The sequence below is a fragment of the Terrapene carolina genome, unplaced genomic scaffold (genome assembly GCF_002925995.2).
Source record: "Terrapene carolina triunguis isolate 2854851 unplaced genomic scaffold, T_m_triunguis-2.0 Scaffold96, whole genome shotgun sequence".
In the NCBI taxonomy this organism is placed as follows: domain Eukaryota; kingdom Metazoa; phylum Chordata; order Testudines; family Emydidae; genus Terrapene; species Terrapene triunguis.
In genome coordinates, this window is record NW_020664447.1 from 14,002,995 (window position 1) to 14,023,946 (window position 20,952).

Consider the following 20,952-nt stretch of genomic DNA (forward strand, 5'->3'; position numbering starts at 1 on the left):
CCAGAGACTCCAAAATCCTTTTACCTGTAAAGGGTTAAGAAGCTCAGGTAACCTGGCTGACACCTGACCCAAAGGACCAATAAGGGGACAAGATACTTTCAAATCTTGGTGGGGGGAAGGCTTTTGTTTGTGCTCTTTGTTTTTGGTTATTGTTCGCTCTTGGGACTAAGAGGGACCAGACATCAATCCATGCTCTCCAAATCTTTCTGAACAAGTCTCTCATATTTCAAACTTGTAAGTAACAGCCAGGCAAGGCGTGTTAGCTTTATCTTTGTTTTCTCAACTTATAAATGTACCTTTTGCTAGAGTGTTTATCTCTGTTTGCTGTAGCCTTGAACTTAAGGCTAGAGGGGGTTCCTCTGGGCTCTTTGAATCTGATTACCCTGTAAAGTTATTTTCCATCCTGATTTTACAGAGATGATTTTTACCTTTCTTTCTTTAATTAAAAGCCTTCTTTTTAAGAACCTGATTGATTTTTCCTTGTTTTAAGATCCAAGGGGTTTGGATCGGTGTTCACCAGGGAATTGGTGGAAGAGTCTCCCAAGGCTACCCAGGGAGGGAAAGGTTTTTTGGGGGAAGACAGAGTTTCCCAAATAACTCTTAAATCATTTGGGTGGTGGCAGCAAAAGCAGATCTAAGCTGGTAGTTAAGCTTAGAAGTTTTCATGCAGGCCCCCACATCTGTACCCTAAAGTTCAGAGTGGGGAAGGAGCCTTGAAACAAACAAAACCAGCTTTTCTTAAAGTTGACAAATTCTGGTGACCATTTTTGCTCACACAGATCAAACTAGGGCTCATATCATCATACCATAGTCGCCAATGCTTGAGGGTTACCCCAACAAAGTGCATGGCACCCAGCCATCCTTTAGTGGAAATCAAATTAAAACGGTATTTGAAAAATATTTTGCCTCTCTGGTTAGGTTCGTCACATTATGCTAACCGATTATGCTAAGCAGGCACAGAAAAAAGGACTTGACAAGACTGTTAGCCTTCAAAGTGTTTCTCACCATCGGGATATCTCAAGGGAATAAGCAGTAATCTTTTGAATCTGACCCAGCCAGCTAGTCTCAGTTTGAGTCCCACTTTGGGCAAAAATCTGGAAAAAGTTGGGAGGCATCTTGCTAAAATCTGTCTCTGTTGCAGGAGGTGGTGATGTTAATTATGGGAAAATGTAACACTGGTCTACAATTTTTGAGAAGTCGTCTGCTTCAGAGATAAAATGTGCTATTTATTATGTATTTTGATGTGCTGAATTCAAATATGACAATTAAAACAACTGATTGGCTACTGTTTCTAAGATATTTAAGTTTTTACATTTTATGTCTATGTATATTGTGTAGATAGTAGAGTTTTAATCATAAATTGTAAACCTAGGTCTTTTCATGTGTTTATGGTTGCTTTACATGATAATATTTCACCTGTCCTGTTTATGTAACACTTTAAAAATCAGCAAAAGGGTTATATAAATAAAATTTATTATGAAACAAAAGGCAAAAAACTATTCTGTACATAGTTTAGTCCTATTCAGTGTCTACTCGGCGCTTCTTGGCTTGTCTCTTGTATTCATTAAATGGAGCATCTCTTGTCACTGTCCAGCAATAGTCTGCAAGCACTGATGGGCTCCATTTGCCCTGATAGCGTTTCTCCATTGTTGCAATGTCCTGGTGAAATCGCTTGCCGTGCTCGTCGCTCACTGCTCCGCAGTTCGGTGGAAAAAAGTCTAGATGAGAGTGCAAAAAATGTATCTTTAGTGACATGTTGCAACCAAGGCTTTTGTATGCCTTGAGGAGGTTTTCCACCAACAACCTGTAGTTGTCTGCCTTGTTGTTTCCGAGAAAATTTATTGCCACTAACTGGAAGGCTTTCCATGCCGTCTTTTCCTTGCCACGCAGTGCATGGTCAAATGCATCATCTCAAAGAAGTTCACGAATCTGAGGACCAACAAAGACACCTTCCTTTATCTTAGCGTCACTTAACCTTGGAAATTTTCCACAGAGGTACTTGAAAGCTGCTTGTGTTTTGTCAATGGCCTTGACAAAGTTCTTCATCAGACCCAGCTTGATGTGTAAGGGTGGTAACAAAATCTTCCTTGATTCAACAAGTGGTGGATGCTGAACACTTTTCCTCCCAGGCTCCAATGACTGTCGGAGTGGCCAATCTTTCTTGATGTAGTGGGAATCTCTTGCATGACTATCCCATTCGCAGAGAAAACAGCAGTACTTTGTGTATCCAGTCTGCAGACCAAGCAAAAGAGCAACAACCTTCAAATTGCCACAAAGCTGCCACTGATGTTGGTCATAGTTTATGCACCTCAAAAGTTGTTTCATGTTGTCATAGGTTTCCTTCATATGGACTGCATGACCAACTGGAATTGATGGCAAAACATTGCCATTATGCAGTAAAACAGCTTTAAGACTCGTCTTTGATGAATCAATGAACAGTCTCCACTCATCTGGATCGTGAACGATGTTGAGGGCTGCCATCACACCATCGATGTTGTTGCAGGCTACAAGATCACCTTCCATGAAGAAGAATGGAACAAGATCCTTTTGACGGTCACGGAACATGGAAACCCTAACATCACCTGCCAGGAGATTCCACTGCTGTAGTCTGGAGCCCAACAGCTCTGCCTTACTCTTGGGTAGTTCCAAATCCCTGACAAGGTCATTCAGTTCACCTTGTGTTATGAGGTGTGGTTCAGAGGAGGAGGATGGGAGAAAATGTGGGTCCTGTGACATTGATGGTTCAGGACCAGAAGTTTCATCCTCTTCCTCTTCTGACTCAAGTGAGAATGATTCTGGTGCATCAGGAACCGGCTGTCCTTCTCCGTGGGGTACTGGGCGTATAGCTGATGGAATGTTTGGATAATGCACAGTCCACTTTTCCTTCTTTGACACACCTTTCCCAACTGGAGGCACCATGCAGAAGTAACAATTGCTGGTATGATCTGTTGGCTCTCTCCAAATCATTGGCACTGCAAAAGGCATAGATTTCCTTTTCCTGTTCAACCACTGGCGAAGATTTGTTGCACAAGTGTTGCAGCATATGTGTGGGGCCCACCTCTTGTCCTGATCTCCAATTTTGCAGCCAAAATAAAGGTGATAGGCTTTCTTAACCAGAGTGGTTATACTGCGCTTTTGTGATGCAAAAGTCACTTCACCACAAACATAGCAGAAGTTATCTGCACTGTTCACACAAGTACGAGGCATCTCTGCTCACTTTGGCTAAACAGAAATGTGTCCCTTTGCAAAATCAAACACTGACAAATAAGAGAGCACGACATTGTATGATTTCTAGAGCTGATATAGGGCAATTTGTTCAGCAAAGTGATGTAAGCTTCGTTATGATTGCATCATCCATGACTTCTAGAAATAACATGATGCAATTCATATCATGTATGACGCAGTACCAGCTTCAGATTGCATCATTCATTGTTTTGCCTAAAAAGTACTGTCCAAACCCAGTCATAGATTTATTCATAGATCCAGTCAAAAATGTATTTTAGTCATTTCTGGTTTAAATTGAGATCCCTTCCCTTTATAACTCACTTATCCTCTGCCATTCCCAAGTCAAGGGTCGTATATACTGACCCAATAGCATATCTTGAAAACTAGAGCCAATCAACAATTTTAAGCATCATTTTCGTTCTCAGTGACCCAGAATTAGTAAAGTTTGACTACATTTATTTCAGAAGCATTTTGGCTGTAGAGCAGTGTAATCAAAGTATTTCTGTAAGAAAAATAGGAAAGGAAGGGCCATGTTGGGATTGAAGGGAATAAGGTTAAGAGGAGTTGGGATTGCATTGATGTTAGGGGGGTTAGAGGGCTTAGGTAAGAGGGAGGGGTACGAAGTGGGAGCAGATAAGATGTTGGGGTTGGCGAATAAGGGGTAGCAGAAGAAATTGAGAGTTTAGGGGTGAAGTTAGCCTTTCAGCCTTGAATTCTTCCCTTCCATGTGTGCTGGAATCTAGGGGAGCCCTACCCTTCTGCAGGGGTCTGAGCCCCTCTCCCTGCCCCCTCGTGTGAGTTAGGATCTGGGGTAAAGGGGCTGAAGATAACACAAATTTAAACATATAAAATCCAGAAACTAGATACAGATCACCCCTGTGTGGGGTAGGCGGACTAGGCTGATATGCGGGGAGGGCAGGGCTGGCAAGTTATATAGGCCCGTGGTGCCCGGGCTCCAGAATTATTCAGGGCCCAAGGGCCCAGCTCCACCAATGTTTGGGGCCAGGTCTCTCCCCCGGCACCGCCTGCCACCCCTGCACGCCTCCCCCAAGAGTCCCTGCCTGCTCCGCACTGCACTCCGCTCTGCTGGATCCTGGCATCAACTGCTGCTGCAGGGTCCTAGCGCCCCCCAACCACTAGTGCCAAGGCAGGCTTACCCTGGCCTTCCACCTTGGACGGACGGACTCTTCCCTTTTCTGGCGGGACCCTCCACCAGCACAGGGGGCCCCCCGCCTGCAGTCACTGCTCCTGCCCCACGCTGGGCAATGGTCAGCCCTATCCCCCACCCCCAGTGAGGCTACAATGAGGGGCAGCAGTAGGGGAGGAGACACACACATGATGGCAGCCCACACCCACCACAGGGGAGGCGAGGGGGCTTCCTGGACCTGAGGGGGCCCTAGGAGCACATGCAGTGACAGTGGTATGAGGTGAGTGTGCTGCCGGGAGGGGGTTGAGGGGTGAGAGAGGGGGCCCCTCCCCCAGAGCTCACTGCTGCCAGCAGGGGGAAGGCTGGAGGGAGTTCTCCTTTCTGGCCCCAGCCAGGGGCAACCTGCCTGCACCCCAAACTCCTCATCCCCGGCCCACCCCAGAGGCCCGCACCCTCAGCCAGAGCCCTCACTCCCCCAAACCCCAACCCTCTGCCCCAGCCCCGAGCCCCCTCCTGCACCGTGAACCCCTCATCCCCGGCCTCACCCCGCAGCCCTCACCCCCACCCCTCCAAACCTCTGCCCAAGCCCCTCCCACGCCCCAAACCCCTCATCCCCCATTCCAGAAACCTTACATTTTTACATTATTTTAAAATATATATATTGGCTTACAAGGCAGTTGTGTGTGTGGTGGTGGAGGGGGGACGTGGACCTGTTCTGGGCACCATCAAAAATTATACAAACCTGCCGCCTCTTGGGGAGGGGCCCAGACTGGAGGAAGGACGGAGTGGGTAGACCTGAAGCATGGTTGGGGGAAGCTGGCTGAAGCAGGGGCAGGAGTCCCAGCTAGAGGTGGCTAATGGGACTGAGCTCAATGTGCAGCTCAGGCTACATAAACAAGGTAGTATGCAACCTTCCAGCAAGCCTGTGATGTGTGCATGTGGTAGCAAAGGGCAGGAGACAGCAAGGAGCAACTTCTTAAATGTTAATGGCTTGTAGAATGCCAACTAATGGCTTAATGGGCTCGGAAGGGGAGGAGCAGCTAGAAATGTTGGGGGGGAGCTACATGCTGTGGTGAACAGTGGGGCAGAGGATGGACAAGGAGGGAGATACACCAGTCGTCTCTTGCACATTTAAAGTTACTGTAACAACCAAGTAATAAAATTGTAAAGATTTTGGGACCTAGAGCATAGATGAGATTTCTTTCACCAGCCCTTTTAGCAACTATACACAACATAACAAATATTTCAAAATACAAAGTATGCTCATTCCACTGTAACAAAATGTATGGGGGGGAGAGGAAAACTGACGAATCACACAGCAACCATGTGTTGAAAACACACAATGGAAAAAGCACTGGACTGGGACTATTCCTGCCACCAGCCTGCTTGGTACTCGGGACAAGTCACTTCGCCTCTCCGTGCCTCAGTTTCCCATGTGTAAAATGGGGATAATGATATAAAGTGCTTTGAGAGCTACTGATTAAACGCACTATATAAAAGCCAGGTCTTTGGATTACCACCTAGCCACAGTAGCATATCAACTGTAAACTTAGGTGCGAACTACAACTGCCTACATGACCATTAACTCCTACCAAAAAACATTTTTCTTTCTATTTAAAACACCAGGAAATTAAATTAAAAAATCTTCATTAAAACTGCGTTAAGGTTGCCCAATGATAGCTCATGCCTTCTAGTACATCAAATTCAGCAAAACTCAAACTTGTGAAAACCAGGAAATATAGTTAAGGTAAAAGCCCACACAACCTTATCTCTGCCTCTTTGAGCGATGCCCCAATACACCCACAACACACACTCCCACTTTTTCCTTTCACTGTAATAGGCAGGTGCTAGCTGCACTTGCCCTATGCTCAAACACTGAGCTTGCTCCCCTGACAGAATACCACACTTGTAAAATTTAAACCACCATTTCATACCCTTTTACAGCCCTTTCACACTTGAACACAGCTAAACCTATACTTCCCCGACTCATCATAAAATCCATAGACCACTCTCACATCTCACCTCACTACTGACAATACCCATGGCAAGAAGACCCCAGTGCCCTGCTACTGACATAACCTACACAATTGTGCATTGAAATGATGTGGACTAGAGCATCAAGCTGCATATATGCCTCCTTCCTTTGATAACACACATGGTGGGGACTCAGAACCTGAGCTCCTGAGATCACAATCACAGCTCATCCAAGCTGCTCCAACTTATTCCTCCACCATTCAATACAGCTACACCTAACACACTGAATGCAGTTGCAGTTCATTCAGGTAATTCCAAACAGCTATTGATAGCTCTGCGGGGAGTAGGGGAGTTAAGGCTACGTGGGTGTTTACCTTAACTCTATATTCCCTGGTTTTGCTGAACTCAACACAGCTGAAGGGCACAGGCTATCGATGGGCAACAGTAACTCTGCATTAACAATTTTTTTTGCCATTTAATATATGGGTTGGTCATAGGCGTGCACACGGGGTGTGCCCAGGCACACCCTAATGCCGGGGTGGGCAAATGGCTCCACACCTCGGTGCGGCAAGCCACGGGGTCTGCGCTCCCGGGCGGAGGGCCCGGCTGAACGCAGCAAGCCGCCGGCCCCTTCCCCGCCTTTGCCCCTCCCCTGGAGCCATGCTGTCACACGCGCGGCACTCTGGGGGCGGGGGCTGCGCACTCCCGTGGGGCAGCGTTTGGCTCCGCGGTGAGGCAGACATGCTCCCCGCTCCCCTGGAGCCATGCCGCCGCGTGCAGCGCTCTGGGGACCGGGGGTCTGCGGGGAGTCAGACACACTCCCCCCTCCCCATGAGCCATGCCGCCGCGTGCAGCGCTCTGGAGGCTGGGGCTGCGCGCTCCTGAGGGGCAGTGTTTGGCTAGGAGCCTCATCTCATGGTAAGGGGTCCGGGGCCAGGGGGATTGGATAAGGGGTGGGAGCATTCAGGGGACGGGGTGGGTTGGATAGGGGGTGGGATCCCGGGAGTGGTGGTTAGGGGCAGGGGGTCTCTAGAGGGGGCAGTCAGGGAGCTGGGGGGATTGGATTGGGCATGGGAGTCCCGGGGTCTCTCAGGGGGCAGGGGGTGGATAAGGGTCAAGGCAGTCAGGGGACAGGGAGCATGGAGGGTCCTGGGGGGGCAATTAGTGGGGGGGTCTCTGGAGGGGTGGTCAGGGGACAAGGAGCTGGGGGGGTTGGATGAGTCAGGAGTTCTGGGGGGGGCTGTCAGGAGGCAGGAGTGTGGGGAGGGGTTGGGGGAGGCAGGGAGCGGGGGGGTTGTATGGGTCGGGAGTTCTGGGGGTCCTGTCAGGGGGTGGGAGTCCCGGGGGTCTGTCTGGGGGCGGGGGTGTGAATAAGGGTCGGGGCAGTCAGGGGACAGGTAGGGGGTAGGATCCTAGGGGGGCAGTCAGGGGACAAGGAGCAGGGAGGCTTAGGTAGGGGGTGGAGTCCTGGGGGACAGTTAGGGGCAGGGGTCCCAGGAGGGGGTAGTCAGGGGACAAGGAGCAGGGGGGGGTTGGGGGTTCTGAGGGGGGAAGTCAGGGGGCGGGAAGTAGGAGGGAGTGGATGGGGGTGGGACTAGGGCAGGGGCGGGGCTTCCTGGGTGCACACCCTAATGAAATGGGCTGCGCATGCCTATGGGGTTGGTTCACCATCATAGGAGCTGTTCAACAGGGCACAACATTTTAGAATACAAAATCCTTCTGAGTAGTGTGTGCCAGAAGATTGCTTGGGGTGGGTTTTGGAAAAGCCTTCATGGGACAAGATGGAGGATTCAAACAACCCCGCTGGCCAATGTCCTAAAAGAAGGAAACAGGAGAATACACTTTGCTGTCTGAGGGTTTATATCACTGTAGGTGACTGGCATGCCTCTTTCTCCCCTTGTTATAGAATACATTGGCCACCAGGGACAGGTAAGGAGGTCCTTCCCTTGCAGCAGGATGGAAGGCAGGGACAGGAAGGGGAGGTCTTCTGGCCCACCTGCCCTTTTAGTAATTGCTTTTTTTTTTTTTTTTTTTGAGAAATATAGCTTGGCTAATAATGGCTGGTACTGAATGCCAGGTTTGTTGTGCTTCCAGCATGCTCAGGGCCACAGACCACTGTTATGGATTACGTCAGTGCAGCGTAACTTTTTTTTTAATATAAATCATCTTGAATATAAATTGTATTCCCAAACTCTTTACAGAATAAAATATTAGGACAGTGGCCAGTATCTAGCACGCACTTTTTCAAAAACTGCGCAGTGAATTAAAACATGAAATCATGAAGTCAGTAAGTGAAGGGAAAGAGAAATTAAGAAGCATAGATGAGAATAGGTTAAAATGAGATTTGAAAAGGGTTGTAGGGTGGATGAAACATATACAGTAAGGCTGCAGAGGAGAAGGTTGTTACTCAAACAGTGGTGAAATTTTGAGAAGGGACAGAGGAAGGCCGGCTATAAAGGGAGCACAGAGAGTAGAAAGGGAGGACAGGCAAGTAAGGCCTGTTAGAAGTAGGTTGATTTAAGCCAACACAGTGTTTTATTAATTAGGGGAATTCTGAATAGAGAACCAGAGGAAGTATTAAAGGAGGGGGTGATATTGTATGTATGAAGGCAGGCAGCAATACTCTATACATCAGGGGTTCTGAAACTGTGGGTCAGGACCCCTCAGGGGGTCGTGAGATTATTACATGGGGGGTGACAAGCTGTCAGCCTCCACCCCAAGCCCCGGTTTGCCTCCAGCATTTATAATGGTGTTAAATATATTTTAAAAATGTTTTTAATGTACAAGGGGGTCGCACTCAGAGGCTTGCTGTGTGAAAGGGGTCACCAATACAAAAGTCTGAGAACCCCTGCTATACATGATGGAGTCTAGACAGCTGGAATTTAGAACGACAACAGAGGAGGGAGTAGCACCCAAGAAGCTCAACACAACCTTTAGGAAAAGATAAAAAATAAACAGTGGAAAAACACTACTAGCCTTTAATTTAGTGACATTTGAAGGTGACCTTGAGAGACCTTAATGGCACTGTCCCATCAATTTATCTATCCTGTCTTTATTGAGAAGATAGCCAGAGTTAGCTTGCACAGACAGTGATAACTTTTACTTTAGAAAGGATTGGAGCTAAATGTAACAGCAATAGTATATAATACATATAAACATGATTACTTGCAATATGCCATGCCTATAGAGTACAAAAATATCATCCTTCATCCTGTAATCAAAAGTAACAAACCTACAAAGTAAAGCATCAAAAACAAAACATTGAACACACAGCTAAAAATCACAAACATATAGGTAAAAGTTTAACTAAAATGCATTTACTGTAATTTACAAACAGTGTTTTGGTTTCCCTCTAGGGCACTATAATCTGTATTCTAAATTTTCCCCAGACATTCAAAGCTACTGAATTTAGAGTTCTATCCAATCATATAAACTTAATTTCACATTGAAACTAAAACCCACAACCACCGCCACCACACAAACACTTTAGATTGCCAATAAAAATATATATTATAGTGCATTTAAGTATGGAATTTTATATTACTGCTTTTACTTATTCTTACTTCTGGGGTATGATTTCTTATACAGCGTAGTGTAATATAAAGAACACATTGTCTCCTGTGCGTAGGCTCTGCGTAGGTTTCTCATCCTTAAAAGCATGCAATGATATTGGTTAATTGCTAGATTTCAGCCACCTTTCTATCCTCTTTCTTTCAGTGGGCGTAAAAGGGTTTATTTGTAATATATATTGCTGCTGACAGAATTTTATCTTGTTCTGGAATATCAGCAGCAATTGCCAAGTTAGAGGCTTCCCCAGAAAGCACGTCAAAGGATTCCCACCCACACACTGAATATCTAACAGGATCTGACCCATTTTTTCCTTATTAAAGCATCAGTACACTTTTGGGGGGGATGGGGAGAGAGAAGAATCTTGACTATGCTTGAAACAGAAAAGGAGTTAAATGTATGCAAGAACTAAAGTGGGAACTGCTTTTTATTTCTTACTAAATCATTACCAAGGTGCTAAAAGCCATATTTAAAATGCAAAGAACAAATTTATTTTTTCTTGATTTTGCGAATATGATGTTCTTACTTGGTGTGATTTACAGCTCCAACTGTCTTTTGCCAAAGCATGAGGAAGACTACACTTATAATTGCTGACTATGGAAAAATACCATGAAATTAGCTTTACCTATCTTTTCTTACTGTACCATTGGGCATATTTCTGCAGTTTGGGCAATAATGGTCTCATAGCTCAGTATTCATGATACTAGAGTGTGTGCAAAAATTAAACATGAAAAATAACCACAGTTAAAATATGATTTTACTAAGGTTATTAAAATAATCAAATGAGAACAAATAAAAAACAATATTCTATAGCAATCAACTTTAAATAACACTTAAGGACCACAGCGTTAGGACTGACTATTGTAAATGCAACTGAGCATCATTACCAATTAAATACAAGAACTAGGGATGAAAAAGGCCTATTGGATCATCTAGGCCATCTCCTGGCCAGTGCCAGAAGTAAAAGAACTCCGTTCATGAGGAACCTGTCTCTTGAGACTTAAATAAATACTTGACACATCCAACCTAACTTCCTGCTTACTTGAAACAAATTCACACCACCATAGAATCATAAAACTGGAAAGGACCTCGAGAGGTCATCTAGCCCAGTCCCCTGCACTCAAGGCAGGACTAGTATTATCTAGACCATCCCTTGTTATCTCTCAGACACGTCATGTATAACTGATGCTGAATCAATGCAGGCAAAAGTGCTTGACAAATTATGAGACTGAACTGCACTGCATTTGGTGTTCTTGCCCCCACCCCACAGTAGTTCAAAGTTGATTAAAATATTTCTTAGCTGATCAGAGACCAAAAATGGTTACTAACCTTTCGTAACTGTTGTTCTTCGAGATGTGTTGCTCATGTCCATTCCATGTTGGGTGGGTGTGTGCCGCGTGCACCGTTGCCAGAGATTTTTACCTCAGTGGTATCCATTGGGCCAGCTCTAGTGCCCTCTGGAGTTGTGCGTTTATGTGTCAGTATCAGGGGAGCTGCTAGCCCTGCACTCTCTCAGTTCCTTTTTGTCGGTTAACTCCGACAGATGGCTAAGGAGGATGGGTCATGGAATGGACATGAGCAACACATTTCAAATAACAAGGTTAGTAACCGTTTTTTCTTCGAGTGCTTGCTCATATCCACTCCGTGTTAGGTCACTCGCAAGCAGTACCCCACGAGATGGGCTCAGAATTCATGGACATGCTGACTGCAACCCTGCTCTTCAAAAATTGACATCGTCTCGAGCCTGTTGGGTGATGACATAGTGAGACATGAAACATAGTGAGGCACTGATAACTAAGTTGAGGCTCTGCAGATGTCCTGGATTGGGACCTGTGTGAGGAACGTTGCTGATAAAGATTGGGCTCTTCTGCAATGATCAATTAAGATGTCCAGAGGCAGGACATTCACCTGCTTGTAGCAAGCTCGAATACATGTGGTTATCCAGGGTGAGATCCTTTGGGTTGACACAGGAACCACTCTCATCCTTTCTGCTATTGCTACGAAGAGTTGCATGGCTTCACGGAAGTCCTCTCAATATCAAAGGTGAGGGCCCGCCTAATGTGTAACGAGTGAAGCCATCATTCCTTGAGTTCTTGAGAAGGTTCAGGAAGACGACTGTGAAGAAAATGACCTAGTTGTTATGGAACTGTGACACCACCTTTGACAGGAAGGCTGGATGGGAGTGCAGTTGGATCTTGTCCTTGGAAGCATACTTTGTAGGGTGACTCTGACGTAAGGGTCTTGTTCTCAGTTCTGGCCAAGGTTGATGACACCAGGAAGGCGACCTTTCAGGAGAGAAATGTCAGGGAGCACAATGCTAACGGCTTGAAGGAGGGACCCTTGAGCTTCAACAGAATCACGTTTAAGTTCCCTGGGGGGGCTGGCTCATGGACATGAGGGTAGAGTCTCTCCACCCCCTTGAGAAACTGAACTGTCATTTCTTGGGAGAACACTGACTTGCTGTTCACTGGAGGGTGGAAGGCTGAGATGGCTGCCAAATGCACATTAATGTACAAGAGAGAGCAAATAGTCCAAGTTAGACTGAAGAGAAGATCGAGATGGAGAGAGAACACATTCAGAAGCCTAACAAGAGAAACACTTCCACTTGGCCAAGTAGGTAGCTTTCTACTGCTTAGCAAGATCTGCCAAACCTGTTCCAAGCAGACCTGTTTTTAAGGGTTCATGTATGTAGCATCCATGCAGTTAAATGCAGGAAGGCGAGGTTCGGATGAAGTTACCATCCGTGGTCTTGTGAAATCAGGGCTGGATGGAGTGGGAGCAAGAATGCAGCTGCCACTGAGAGATCCAGGAGCATGTCAAAGCAATTCTGGCACGGCTACGTCGGTGCTATCAGAATAACTCTTGCCTTGTCCCATTTGATTTTTAGGTGGACCTTGTGAACCAAGGGGGTTGGGGTGTAAAGTAGGTGGTCTGTCCATGAGAGCAGGAAGACATCAGAGAGGGAGCCCAGGCTGTGTGCATGCAGTGAACAAAACTGATGGCATTTCCTTCTGCCTGGTGGTAAATAGGTCCACCTGGGGAGGACCCCATCTTTGGAAGATGAATCTGGTGACCTCTGGGTGAAGGGACCACTCGTGGTTAGAGGAGAAGGATCTGCTGAGGTGATCTGCCAGTACATTCCAGGCTTCCGGGAGATGTGACGCTTTGAGATAAATGGAACGCTTCACGAAGAAGTCCCTCAGATAGATGGCCTCCTGACACAAGGCCGAAGATTGAGCCCCTCCCTCCTTGTTGATGTAAAACATGGCTGCAGTATTGTCTGTCAGGACCTACACCACGTTACCTGAGATCTGGGAAGAGGAACTTTGGCATGCTAAGCGTACCACCCTGAGCTCCCTGATGTTTATATGCAGGGAGAATTCATCTTGGGACCAGAGACCCGGAGTCCTGAGATTGTTGAGGTGGGCTCCCCACCCTAAGTCCGACGCGTCTGAGAGATAACAAGGGGCACACCCCCCCCATCATCACTGATCTCAGGTCTTTCCATCAGTCCAGGGAGGCGAGGACCAGGGGAGGGACCATGAGCACTGAGTCCAAGTGGTATACTTATGCTAGCCACATCTGGAGGAGCCTGAGGCGCAGCCTTGTATGCTGAACCACTTAAGTACAAGCTGCCATGTGACCCAGCAGCTTGAGTCACACCCGAGCTGTCGTGATTGGGTGGGCCATGACTTTGGATAGGCACTGGAGAGGAAGCCTGGGCTATGTGCACGCAGTGAACAAAACTGATGGCATTTCCTGTTCTGCCTGCCTGCCTGGATCCCAGGCAGGGAATGATGGAGGCCAGGCAGATCATGAGAAACTTCAACTTTTTACGAGACTTGCTGAGGAAACGCAGGTGCAGGATGGGTCTGAGGTCACCTTTTGCCTTTGAGATAAGGAAGTAGCAGGAATAGAACCTTTTTCCTTTCATGTCCCGAGGGACCTCCTCCACCGCCCCCAGGCACAGGAGGTTCTCGATCTCTTGAATGAGGAGTTGCTCGTGAGAAGGGTCCTTGAAAAGGGATGGTGAAGAGGGCGGGTGGAAGGGAGGGGCAGACAAAAATTGCAGGGAATAGCCCCGAGATACTATGTCCAGCACCCAGTGGTCCAAGGTGACCCGCAACCAGGCTGAATGGTAGGGATGAAGATGGTCGAGGAAGAACAAGGTGGATCTGGGAAACTGACTGGGGCGTCGCTCTCGAGCGCACCTTCAAAATGAGTGCTTCTGGCCCCCAGGATGCTTTGCCAGGCTGGGCTGCGCAGGTGAGCGGGAGAAGGAAGGGCAGCGACAACTAAAACTCGTGTCTCTATCCCTTCTCCTTGCAGACCCCTGCTGAGGCTGCCAAGGCCTTGGGGGGAGGGGTGGCGGCCGGAACTGCTTCCGTGCTGACTGCGGCATATGCATGCCCAGTGAGCAAAGGGTGGCCTGAGTGTCCTTTAACCCATGCAGCATCGCATCTGTCTGTTCAGAGAAGAGACCATTCCCATCAAATGGGAGGTCCTGGATCGAGGTCTGTGTCTCTTGGGAAAGGCCGGCGGGCTGACGCCAGGAGCTGTGCCTCATAACCACTGCCGCGGCAACCACCCTGGCTGCTGAGTTTGCAGCGTCCCACGCCATATGGAGAGAGCACCTAGCCGCCGAGGTGCCCTCCTCTACTATGGTGCCGAAATCTTGGGCCAAACCCTGCAGGAGGTACTCCTTGAACTTATGGAGGGAGTCCCATAAATTAAAATTGCATCTGCCCAAGAGGGCCTGATGGTTTGACACCCGAAATTGCCAGGCTGGCAGTTGAATAAATTTTTCTTCGAAAAAGGTCCAGTAACAAGTCTGAGAGGGTGAGGGCTGGCGGTGCCTCTTATACTGGCGCATAAGTGCATGGCTCCAGAGGGCACCAGAGACAGCTGAATGGATACCACTGAGGGAAAAATCTCTGGCAACAGTGCATGCGGCACGCACACACCTAACATGGAATGTATATGAGCAAGCACTTGAAGAACAGTCCAGTCAAAATGTATTTTAATTTATACATACATCAAAAATGCTCATTCATTTACAACTGTGAAGCAGAACTAATAACCCAAAGCTAGTGAGATTAATAAAGGCTGTGTATGCCATAAGGAAACAGTTTTTCTACTTAAAGATGGCAATCTGAATTATGGACAAACTACTGCACAAGATAGATAAATTTCTTATCTCTCTGGAGAAATGACCAATCAGTTCATTCCAATGCTGTATAAATGGGAGATGTAGGGAGAAAACAAAACAAAACACAACACAAGATTGCATCTGTATGTTCTGAACTATTTAAGTGTGTGAATTAATTCTGTCTCAGCTGGTCAAGTAGTGATTTCTCAAACAGTGGTTGCGAGATATGCTACTTCAGAAAGAATCCACAAGGATTCTTTTGATGGACATGAGTCTATAGTGTTGAGCACCTCAACTTCAGCGCCCATACGAATAGCTTCACATCAACTTATTGACATGAAGAGGAGTGAGGAAGCCCTTCTGCAATTCACATTGTCATAATAAATTACATCAGCTGTAATTCTGTGATTAGACATCAGCATGTCTTATGTAAACAAAAGTGAAGAAGGGATGGGAAAAGAGAATTCCACTTTGGAAACAAATACAGTATCTGCTTCTATGGGTAGAATAATACCTGGCACTTCTAAAATCTTTTCATCTAGTTGGGAAAGCAAACTCCGCCAGAAAACAGGCTGAGTAGGATATCTGTTCATTAGGGGAAAATGGACTTTAAGTTACAGAACTATCCATCTATAGAGCAGCGTGGGTGTCTTCCTCTTTGTTTTGTGAATGCTGCCTTGATCTCCTGGATGTAAGATTTGGACTAGCTGAGTCTATTTATTTCCTTTTGTGATACTTCTATACAAAATGGTACAGAAGACTTAACAGGAAAGGTTTTGCTATTCTAGTGGCACCCTTGCAAGTCAGGGAGGTGGAGGTTCCATCTGTGTAGTCTGTGACTATGCTACGGCGTTAAACCGGCATAGCTATGGAGCTGTACCTGTGCCACTGTAGCGTTCGTATAGTAGACATGGCCTCGAACTGAGCTAATGGCATCATGAACATACAGAGAACATGTGGGAGCTGTCTAAGTAGCTGTTGCCAGTGTGGTGAGGGGAGGGAGAAAAGCCAGCCACTGCCCTCTCCAGGACTCATCATATAGGCTCCTTTGTGGGCATCACATGGGGCAGGAAACCCATACCTACTGGGGGGGGGAGGGAAGGGAAGAGAAGCCTTGCTGGACTTCCTCCCATAACTTTCCACCCCTGTTCTTACCACCACGCTGGGGGTTCCATATGGAGACAGAGATCCCAGAGGTGGGGAAGAGAGAGGCCAGGCTTCCTTCAATCACCCCCAAGACCCATCATGTGGTGCTGGTGGCCAATTCCCCCTCTGGGAGTGAAGCACTGGGAAGTTAAGAAATGCCAGAATTAAGGCTGCCTGAGCAACTCTAATTCACCTCCCTTGTGTATATACATTATGATAGTCTTGATTACATTACTACATGCTATTATTCAACAGGACCTCCTTCAGTGGCTAGGATGGATTCACAAGAAGGTAAAATTAAGAAGATGCCCCTACACCTGGCATTTCCTAACTTTCAGGTACTTGACTTTGCAGCCTAAATGAAGTATTTTTAATATAGCTATTTTGAATTTAATTAACTATTTACAGTGTTAATATAGGATTGTTGTAATCTGAACTATCTGCTGTTCTCTGATCTGTCGTGGCAATTAAAATCAGAGGCATTGGGACTGCTCACTATCCCAATGTAATATCAAGAGGAAGGCCGTTAAGGGATTGTATGTCTGGACTGTCCTCCCCCTTGATATAATGGTTGCTGAGCAGGGTCAAGCCTGGGGTAATAATGACCAGCAGTAAAGTAAGGAGAAGAAGATCTAATCCTTCTCTCTGTTAGACTCAGAGGAAAAACTCCCCCTCCTCTGCCTGACTTGGAGAGTTCTGCACTTCCAGAAGTCATCTCAGGCTAGGAGGTGAGGGCTCAACAGTTAGGGGAACTGAAGCGGAAGCAACAGGAGAGTTGATGGCTGTTTGAGTCATTTCTGAGGCCCCTAGCCTTTCAACAGTAAAGCATCAGCATCTTTGGGGTTGCAGAGAATGTATGAAGATGAGATGCCCAAGCCAGGTGTCTCCTCTCTGTCTCCTCTCCTCTAAAGGAGGATCTGTCCCTCCTCCAGTTTCCTCTCTTCTTTGGAAGAAAGATAAATCTAATACACAGGTTATACAGAGACTGTACATAAAATCTCTTAAAATACTGTAAAGGCTTCTAAAATGCAGGAAGTTTCCTTTCCCCCAAAAAACAATTTTTCCAGAACAAACTCCCAGGCACTTCAGTTTTATTTGTTTTTTATACCAACACAATTTCCACATCCTGGTCAAGTCAAAACAATAATATTTTTAGAAATGGGCCTACTCAGCTGCACACCATTTATGTACAAGCATGCCTACACGCTCTTTGTTTGGCTGGCCATGGAACTGCTACTTGAGGCCAAACTGCCTTCAGTTACCTTGTTATTTTGTCCACATTCTCTTCCCTTTACTTTGGCCCATCATTGAAGATGAAGCAATGCCACATCAGCACACATCACTGAAACTTATGATGACAACCACTGGTGAGTTGCCTGGTTAGTATTTTGATATACTTTCACCAAACTACCACTACTCCAGGCAACACAGCATATGTCTGCTCCCTATCAGCCCACAGTTACAGACAAAATAATGTTCTGCTGCCCCCAATATACTTCATCTGTTCTACCTATTTTGCCAAACAGGCTCTGATTCTGAGAATTCCTTCTGTCTTTTGTGCTCTCCAGTTTGTGTACTTGGCTTCTCAGTTTCCAATATATTTTCCAGAATCTTCCGTGAAATGTAAGCCATCTTGGCTCCTAATTCTCCTTCCCCATCTGCTTCTTGTTCCTTGTCTCTCACCTCTTCTTCTTTATCTATTCCTGTTTCCTCTCCATCCACTATGCTTTGAACCCAATTTATTAGTTCACACATATACCCATCCCCAATACAGATAGTAATGTAGAAGCACTATTCTGGCTGTTTTCACTCACCCAGTCAGTCACTGCTTCCAAGGCAAGTTCAAAGATTTGACTCCTTTTTGAAGATAATGTTAGTTATCCATGTCATCTGATGAGTTCACAAAATAGTTACTTTTAAGTTCTATGAAACAAGGCAATAGGTCTCCTGGAACTCCAAATAGTAATGTGGCACTGCTACGTGGGGCAGCATAAATATCAGGCATAAAATTGAGTGCACAGAGATAGTGTTCATGCTTCAGAATGTGATTTCACCAAATTATATCAAGAAATAAACTATATAATCTATCCCAGTCACCTGTACTAATGTAATTATTGGAATTTGTTAGCTTTGGGATGAACATTAAGAGTTTCAGAACAAAAAAAAAAAAAAGATGGTTGTGTTACAAGTGAGACGTGAATTGCGCATATACACTAAATTAAATTTCTATGGGAAAACAGAATAAATGTTATGCAACAAAGAGAAAGGAAGTTGAAAGACTTCAACGTTTAATCTAAAAGCATTTTTGCCATAGATTTGAATGTCACTTCTTTATAAAAGAAAAAAGAATCAAAGAATATAACATTTGTAATATTAACAAAGGAATTATTAAAATACATTTCTTAAGAGCACTATTGTATTTCCTGTCCTTTTCTGCGTAGCAAATTAAGATCTGAGTAAAACATGGGCACAGGAGTCTGTGCTAGCAGATACTGTGACACAAGATTGTGACCTTGTTTACTTGATGACTACATTCTGAAGCCAGCGGCATAAATCACAAAGTACAGAGGAAATATAATACTGAAACTCAGTAAATTATCTTTATTTGTTTTTTATGAATCTGTCTAGTGTAAATGAGTCACACCTTAATTAGCTCATAATTTAATTAAAAACTAAACTTTTATTAAATCAATTTCTTGTTTGTTGTGAAAGATTTCTTTTGTGGCAAAACTAATTTGGTGTCCAATAAAAAATTTTTAAATGCAAGCTTGTTACTAGAATAATCCCTAATTAAAACTGATCACACTCAGTTTTAAACACTGCAATGACTAGCTAAAGCACACAGGGCAAGCAGCAGCAGAGAAAATGCATTAAATTCAAGTAGTCTCATACAAATTTAAGCCTTACATGCAAAAAAGTCAAAAGTGACTTAAGGTAGGTTTCTTTCTTTTAATGAAACTAATAGGCACATACTGTAGTACTATAGCCATTTAAATTTATACACAAAAGATAAAGTATGGTGCTTGACACCCCATAAATACCATAGATAAGGCAAGAAAAGCAGAATTCTACTTACGGATATGATTCTGAAAGTTCCTGAGCTATTTTATAAGCTGCTGGGTCTCTGTCTAGTGCATATATTGTAATATCAGTTACTTTCTGTAGAAGAGCTGTAGTATGACCTCCTGCTCCAAACGTCATATCAAGCATACGCTGTTGAATGCAAAAGAAATAATACTGTTACTTAATAATATAAGGTAAAGAAACCTACTGTTGATTTAAGCCTTTTCTACTTAACCTCTCTAATATGGTGTGGAAGAATAAATACTAAATCCATTTCACAAGCTTTTTTTGAAAACATTTTAAAGCAATTTTCATTGAACATGCTTCGAAGAACAGAGCAAACCAATTCACATTTATTTTCTTTTGCTCAGATTGTGATCCCACATGGAGGGGAGCCTCTATGCACAAGATGAGGTCAGTCACTTCTCTGCAACATCATATCTCCCCTTTCCCCTTCCTCCTGACTTCAAAGGAGGTTGAAGGGTCTAAGCACTTCACAGGATTTACTCAGCAACATGTAGGACTGTGCTTAAAAGGAAGGATGATGGGTATGTACAAAACACCAGTGGTTCACAACTTCTTTTCTGGATCCCAACTTGTGATGGGCTGGCAAATGAACTCCCTTACAAGCTGTCCCCACACGTCACATCCTGCCACCACTAAAGCTGTCTCGTCTCTTTCCACTTTTCTGCATCTGCTTTTTATTTCCCTTTTCATTTTTTTCCCTTTCATAAGTATATTTTTCCTTTTTGCACCATGAATCTCTCTCCTTTTCTCTTGTTGCACCTTTTCTTATTTCTCATTCAAAGGCTACACACTGCTTGGGTTTAGCTGCAATGCAGGTTTCCTTTAAGCTAAGTAGAGACCTATAGAAGAAAAAGAAAATAACTGATGTTTGGACCAGTGGTCTGTAGCTTGTACTTGTACCCCTTCTGTACTGAACATGTGAACCGTTCCAAAATTAGGAGCTTCCAGAAAAACAGGAAGGAAAAGTTGGTAGCTTTCAAGGAACTGCCTATCTAAAGGAGCACATTTACAGAGACACTGTAATCCAGGCACTGTCTATACACTAACATTAGGAGTCTGGGTAGCAAACAAGATGAATTGGAATTGCTCATTTATAAGCATAAATTTGATCAAGCTGGTATTACTGAAACATGGTGGGATGATTCCCATGACTGGAATTTTAAAATCAATGGTTATGAGCTATTTAGGAAGGATCAAGAGGGCAAAAAGGAGTGGGGAGTAGTATTCTATATAAAAAATGGACTAACCTGTTTCCAAGTCACTGATAACTCAGAAGAAAATTATCTTGACTGATTATAGATCAATGTCTTAACAGCTAAAGCAGAAGATGGGGTATTAGGGTATGTCTACACTGGCAGAGTTACATCGCCGGCAGTGACAGCACCACTCAGAGAGCGCTGAGGGGAAACCACTGTTGTGTGTTCACACTGTCAGCTGCATGCGCAATAGCATGTTCACATTTACAGCACTTGCAGCGATATTCGGAGCAGTGCACTCTGGGCAGCTATCCCACAGAGTATCTCTTCCTCTTCTGCCGCTAAGAGTTGTGGGAAGGAGGAGAGGGTCACGGGGCATCCTGGGTCCTGTCCCAATGCCCGTGATGCATTGCTTCACATCCCAGCAATCCCATCCTGTGCATCCGTCCGCATTTGGC

The 20,952-nt window shown here is 45.3% G+C and overlaps 1 protein-coding gene across 1 annotated transcript in view; it reads right to left on the bottom strand.

The window, feature by feature from the left end:
- Window positions 1-17,714: 17,714 nt before the first annotated feature.
- The window catches only part of LOC115271205 (putative methyltransferase-like protein 15P1), an 81,123-nt gene continuing 77,885 nt past the window's right edge, over window positions 17,715-20,952 (bottom strand). The window contains exons 3-4 of the mRNA XM_029911545.1: window positions 19,285-19,421; window positions 17,715-17,934 (exon numbers count right to left, since the gene is read on the bottom strand). Coding sequence (XP_029767405.1) covers window positions 17,715-17,934; window positions 19,285-19,421 — 357 coding nt within the window. The remainder of the gene's footprint in view (window positions 17,935-19,284; window positions 19,422-20,952) is intronic.